The 7,205-nt window shown below is 42.0% G+C and overlaps 1 protein-coding gene across 1 annotated transcript in view; it reads left to right on the plus strand.

Moving 5' to 3' along the window:
* ren (renin) overlaps nt 1–6,825 on the plus strand; it is a gene marked incomplete at both ends in the record, with an annotated part of 11,222 nt that extends 4,397 nt beyond the window's left edge. Inside the window, 2 exons of the mRNA XM_084445838.1 lie at nt 6,455–6,553; nt 6,664–6,825. Coding sequence (XP_084301964.1) covers nt 6,455–6,553; nt 6,664–6,825 — 261 coding nt within the window. The remainder of the gene's footprint in view (nt 1–6,454; nt 6,554–6,663) is intronic.
* Between the last annotated feature and the right edge of the window lie 380 nt (nt 6,826–7,205).

The raw sequence follows: 7,205 nt of genomic DNA on the forward strand, positions 1-7,205 counted from the left end.
TTAATGAGAATTGCTCTTCACATATCCTTATACAGAACTATATAAAGAACTCCATACATCTCGTCAACTGTCCATGTCTTTGTCTTAGCTGTATTTCCTAAATGTTCAATCAATCAATCAATCAATCAAAGCTTTATTTGTATAGCGCATTTCATACCCAGAGGCAACACAATGCGCTTTACAGAGAACAAGGGAGGTGGGCATAGGACCCACCTCTACATATTCCAGAGGGAAGCAAAAAAACAGTAATCACCCGGGGGCCAGATAAGTGAGCTGTAAAAATTCTTCCCTGACCCCTCTCAACAAGGCGATCGAGCAAGCTCCTGGAGTATGTTTGTCTACCGGCTAAGAACATTTAAAAAGCAATACATTACATTAAATTACATTTCAGAGTAAGAGAGGCTAAAAAAGCATCATAGGAGAGACATGGCAAACACTGGTGTGTGTTTGCTATGTTCCTTCTTAGTAGTGCTAATGTCTTGTTTCACTTTGTCTTGCTCCTCTCATCTTCCCTTCTCTACTGTTGCGGTCTGTCTCTCATATTGTTGCTGTGTTTCTAGTCTGTTACTGTAATTGTTTTTTCATCCTTGATTCTTCCTGTCTGTGGACTGGTCTGTCTCATATTTCATCCTATTCCTATTGTTGATGTCTTGTCTTTCATCCTTTCCTGCACATCTGCATCTCTTCTTGTTGTTTATCCTCCACAGTTGCTGTCTTGTTTGCCTGCGACCACAGTTTGGCTCTCCGATATATTGTTGGCATCGCAGATGGCTTTTGCTTCCTCGAAAAGTTAGTAGAATGCCTTAAACGGCAAATAATTGGAGACAAACTTTATTGATTCTGGTGATCATAGTTGATTTTTAATCAGAATCCGAATTATGAAAATATTTTTCTTAAATTCCATTGACTTTGACTGGAGGAATGGAGCAATTTCGAAAATTTGAAAGAAGGCGAAATACTGATTGAAATACTGATACTGATATTTAAATTCTCACAGTTGGTAGATTATTAATGTAAAGACACTCACACGTTTTTGTTTTGATAACTTCACTGAAATGGCTTCATAGTAATTATTAGAAAATCCGGTCTATGGGAGTTTACATTGAAACTCCTCTCCGATAGGAACAAATCCGCTAGGGGCGCACGTTTTCACTTTCCCTCCCTAGAGACATTAGAAAACCTGTCCAGTTTGGACAGCAGTCCGACTGCCAGAGATGTTGCACAGGTCTCATAGGCACCTTAAGACAGCAGATTATCAATCATAGCTCTCACTGGCTTCACCTGGCATGCCCATCGGGTTTTACACAGCTGGAGAAGGTTAACTTTTCTGCAAGCCCAAGAGCTTCTGCACATCAGAGAATGTTTGATGAATAGACACTCTCCAATGTTTCAAAGGGATCACACATTTCTGGCACAGCTCTTCAAGTGTGGCAGAGTGCCAAGTTGAGCTCTTGAGCATAGCAATGTACACTATATTGCCAAAAGTATTCCCTCATCTGCCTTTACACAAATATGTGAATTTAAGTGACATCCCATTCTTAATCCATAGGGTTTAATATGACGTTGGCCCACCCTTTGCAGCTATAACAGCTTCAACTCTTCTGGGAAGGCTTTCAACAAGGTTTAGGAGTCTGTTTATGGGAATTTTTGACCATTCTTCCAGAAGCGCATTTGTGAGGTCAGACACGGATGTTGGACGAGAAGGCCTGACTCACAGTCTCCGTTCTAATTCATCCCAAAGGTGTTCTATCGGGTTGAGGTCAGGACTCTGTGCAGGCCAGTCAAGTTCTTCCACACCAAACTCGCTCATCCATGTCTTTATGGACCTTGCTTTGTGCACTGGTGCACAGTCATGTTGGAACAGGAAGGGGCCATCCCCAAACTGTTCCCACAAAGTTGCGAGCATGGAATTGCCCAGAATCACTTGGAAGCATTCAGAGTTCCTTTCACTGGAACTAAGGGGCTAAGCCCAGCTCCTGAAAAACAACCCCACACCATAATCCCCCCTCCACCAAACTTCACACTTGGCACAATGCAGTCAGACAAGTACCGTTCTCCTGGCAACCGCCAAACCCAGACTTGTCCATCAGATTGCCAGATGGAGAAGCGTGATTCGTCACTCCAGAGAACGCGTCTCCACTGCTCTAGAGTCCAGTGGCAGCGTGCTTTACACCACTGCATCCAACGCTTTGCATTGCACTTGGTGATGTATGGCTTGGATGCAGCTGCTCGGCTATGGAAACCCATTGCATGAAGCTCTATACGCACTGTTCTTGAGCTAATCTGAAGGCCATATGAAGTTTGAAGGTCTGTAGCGATTGACTCTGCAGAAAGTTGATGACCTCTGCGCACTATGTGCCTCAGCATCTGCTGACCCTGCTCTCTGTCATCTGTTGGATGGGTGAGTGAATACTTTTGGCAATATAGTGTATATACACTGCTTCAAGATGTTTCTCACAAAAGCAAGCGTGAACTCCACTGAAAGCACCACTCGTAACGGATGCTCCATCATAAGCTTGAGTAACACAGGAGGTCACTCAGGCCATTTGACCCCAACACTTCTTACAGATTGCATCTGTGATTGACTGTGCATTTAAAGTCGCACAGAAATGAAAAAAGCATTCTGTCCCATTTTGGTTCACATAATTGGTCATAGTGTTCACCTATTCAACGATGTATGCCAAAAAAAAAAAACTACTTTTGTTGTAATCGTATATCAAAGTACAGTATATAATTTCTTACTTCCTGGAAAACGGTAGGCCACGTGAAATTATGACACAAGGTACCTTAGATTTTAGGCCAATAATCTCACAACATCCACCCTGTCAATCAAAAGGTCAACTACTCTGCAGCCTCAAGTGTTGAATATCCCGCCCGCTCGATTATGTTCCAATGAAATTCATCTAAACGTATGTCCCGCCCTTACAGCCCGTTTCGGAAATATGTCAAAGTACGGAAGCAAGATATTCTCCAACTTCCCTTTCGGTGCGACTTTAAACCCTTGAGGTTACAAAGTTGAAGGAGGGGCTCTTTGACTGTGCCGTCAGCTCTACGTAGCGCACACAAACAGCAAGCTGTTCGACATGGCCATCTCTCGCCTCATCGACAATCACTGCATATATTTTAGAGTCTTTGATCTCTTTCACTATGCTCGCAGTCATTTAATCTGCACAATACTCAATCATACTGTTCTGCAAGGAAGGTGAGGGATAGGTGGAATGAGAAGGAGCTTGGTAGTTTTGAAGGAAGGGGTCAAATGTTTCTAGGAGCTTCATCAATTTTAAAAAGTTCCCCTAACTGGAATCTGTTTCATCATGTCCACAGAAAGCAATTCCTTGCTTCCCCAAAAGGCTAGTCACGGCCACGATACGGCGCAGGTATTCTCTCCTTTCAATGATCTGACCAGCATTCCCCATATTCATTTGGTCAACAATATTGCCTTCTATCAAAGTGGTTCTGTGATTCTTCCAAGCCAGCAGAGAGGCCTTGTGTGTTGAACTTGTGTCATGCTCTCTGAAGCTATCCAAAGCTCTTTTCCAGTTGCTAAAGCCTGCTCGGCGAAGGAGGGCATCTTTATTAACTCTAGAGACATGTTTCCCGAAGAGCTGGCATGAGAAGCAGAATGAGGCGTTTTGGCTAATGGAATACTCCAGCCACTCAAAGGTGTCAAACCATTTCTGCTGAAAGGACCTTCTCTGTGCTCCAAAGCTGGTGAGAGGATATTTTTCAAGTTTGATTTGCCTCAGCCCTGTTTCTGGAGTCCCTAAATCATCTTTCTTTCTGGCTTCCTTGACTAGCTCCTTCCCTGTCCTCAATCATCTGTGATGCAAAAAAATGAAAAGCTATGGCTTCTCTCACTCTCAACGCCAGAGTTCTGAGAGTTCTTACGCTGATAACGGCGCTTCAATCGATCGCGTCTACAAACCATCTCTAATTTCTACACTTCCTTAGAAGTGACAGCACAAAAAGAGGAAGTGATTTGCTACAGTCACTCTGGATCTTGTCGAGAGTCAATATCTCCTAAGTCAGAGCAGCAACTTCAATAATAATGTGTTGCTTTCGTCTTGCTTATTGGTCAATATAGCCTAGACAATATACAATAGGATGTATAATATACACAATATAATACAAAGAATATATCCTACTAGTTTAAAATATAGGCAGTTACTGCCAGGCGTTTGCTTGCTTAGCAACGCCTCCTGGCAGCTATTGTGCAACACTGAATAAGGAGGTGGTCTGGAGTGGTCCAAACGGTCCTCTTAAACTTTGTTGCAACTGTCGTTGCTGCTCTCCCCACGAGATGCGGCGAAATATTGAAGTTCGGATGACTGGTATAGATAGATCGGTCACTTGTGGTGTACGAGTGCAAAACCAGCTAACAACAACACAGTTTCACTAGCAACCAGCTAACAACACTAGCTAGCGATCCAGCTACCGTAGAGGTGTCTATTAACACCATCCCTTGAGAGGGGATGTATTAACGCTAGCTATGCTGATACAAGACAAATTTCTGCCTTGTACTGGCGGCATTTTAAACTGCAACGGAAAAGTAACCGACTGTCCTACAATTACATATCATAGAGTCTACATTCATTTTCAGCGTTGTATGTGCATATTTAGTTGTATAAAAACAACCTCAAATCATCACTATTATAAGTCTCACCTTGAAAATGTTGCTTGGCAATGCTGCACCATTGTGTGAGCATTTCATTCATTAATGTCTATGACTGTAACCTTTACTGTACATTCGATGGGGTTAATAGATACCCTCTCAGAGGATTCCAAACTGCAGCGCTATTAAATATTATTGCTAAATAAGCAACCAAGTTTAACAATGATATAACACCGTTAGACAGTGATAAACTGAATTGTTTAGAGGACATTTTGAGCTACAAAGTAAGATAGATTGTTTTCACCAAATGTCTGTTTTTATTATATTTAAGTTTTTAGGAAATCAGAGATGGCGTTAATAGATCCCCGTCCACTACCATTCTTACTAGCGAACCATTCTAACTAGGTAGCTACTGTTCTTATTAGCTAGCATCATTACAGTTAGAATACCAGCTAGCTATTCAAAGTGTACATAAGCACCATCCACATCAGGGGTCAGGCTAATTTACAAGGTTGGACCCGGAGAAATGCTGAGTGGGCGCGCTCCGCATATCGCAGTCGCACAGGGGAATTGCTCAATGCTTGCTGCCCGCACGCCTACACCTTAACAACGGCTGTATTGTAACCTAAATTGAAGCAACAGCTAGATTTTACATTTGAGCAAGGCTTAAATGTGGCACTGAGCCTCAGACCACAAGTGGACCAACTTGTCTATTATACATTCATGCCGTGCTATACAGTTGCATTCTGACATTAGGAATGCAGTTCCCAGTATGCATTGCGAGTTACGCATGTTTAGTAGTCACATACTGTAACCTATAGTGTGCCTACATAGAAGCAGGAAGAGAAAACCCCCATGGGAATTTAAATCTGAAAAAATATGAACGGTAGTCAATGACGGGAGACAAATAATTTCTTGATCCCGTTAGAATTGTTCCATGACCATACACATATGATTTTTGTAAATTTAAAACAAAATTTTTACTCATCTCTGTTAACTCGTAAGTTAGCTAATAATAGCTAGCTGACATTACACTCGTTTAACACTCACAGAAACCTTATAAAGCCGATCTCGCATGCCAGCTCTTACAGAACTCCTTTTCGCATATATGCAGCTCTCAACCTAGCCAGACTAATAGTGAATTTCATCACTTTTATACTTTTTAACTTGTTCTGGAATAACTGGTTTTATGACTAACTGTGACTTTCTTGACTTGCAAAATTCTGATTTAAATTGACAAACATCATGTGTATTGTCATGGCACAAGAACGTATTTATTTCTAGCTGTTCACTACCGTACATATTTTTCCGATATAAGGTCCCATGGTACGGGCTCTTCCACATTCCGCTTAGGCACTCTATTATGCCAGCGCTCACAGACAGTTGATTAGCTTTGTTAGATTAGCATAAGCACAATTGTATACTTGCAATCACATTCTGAACTTATGAAAATACACATTCATACCCAGTTAACATCTAGCCTCTATCATGTCTGTTACCCAGGTTTCCCCACAATATACTGTAGCAAATACACATATACATTTTTGTAATTTGCGCTAGGTAGCTTAGCTACTTAGCTACCATTAGCTAAAGCAGTTTTCTCGAGAACCGCTTTGGATCCTAGTGCATGTGTTCAGAACGGGCTGAAACGGGCAGTTTTTTTTTCAGCGTTCTCGAGAACCGCTGATCCAAACAACTTCACCTTTATACAATGTCCGGTTCTCGAGATAACCGTGCAGCAGTATAGACATAGACATACAGAGGTTTGTGGCATGCTAGTTAGATTTCATACTTAAAGTGGAATAGTGTGACTAACCTATGCTGATCTGGATCCTTTCGTAGTACACAGTGAACTGCGACCTGGTGAAGTCCCTACCTAGCGTGACCTTTCACTTGGGGGGACATGAGTACAGTCTCACTGAAGACGACTACATCTTATGGGTGAGCATCGTAGGCTATGTAAACAACAGTTTCTATCACACTCCGTACTATTCTGTGGCATATGCCATGTGTGATAATGGTTCTGTTCTGTCTGATCCTGGGTCAAACAGCAATCCCAATTTGGAGAGGACACCTGCCATGTGACCTTCAAGGGCTTGGATGTACCGCCCCCTACTGGACCGATTTGGATCTTGGGAGCCAACTTCATTGCCCGCTACTACACAGAGTTTGACCGCCACAACAACCGCATAGGCTTTGCCAAGGCAGTCTGACACCAGCTACCCTCTCTGGCTCATCCACTCTTACCTTATCTCTCTCTATCTCTCTCTCTCTCTCTCTCTCTCTCTTATATGTTCTATTTTAGCACAGGGGCTTGTCCCCCATCCTAATTCTTTCTACTGTTCTGTGTTTTTGCTTCTCTAAGGCCTGCAAACGTGTGCAAATTGCACTTTTTTTATTTTATTTTTTACTTCCGATCACATACCACTCATCTTTAGTATTAGCTGGCTTATATGAAGATAACAAGTTGCTTGTTCTGTGGGCACACTGATGATTACTATATCACAAGACAATTACATTCAACAATCATTATGTTATAGCACTAGCCAACTCGATATTTGTAATGTATTGACAAAACAAGAATAAAACTTGT

Source organism: Borostomias antarcticus, assembly GCF_949987555.1.
Source record: "Borostomias antarcticus genome assembly, chromosome: 11".
Taxonomy (NCBI): Eukaryota; Metazoa; Chordata; class Actinopteri; order Stomiiformes; family Stomiidae; genus Borostomias; species Borostomias antarcticus.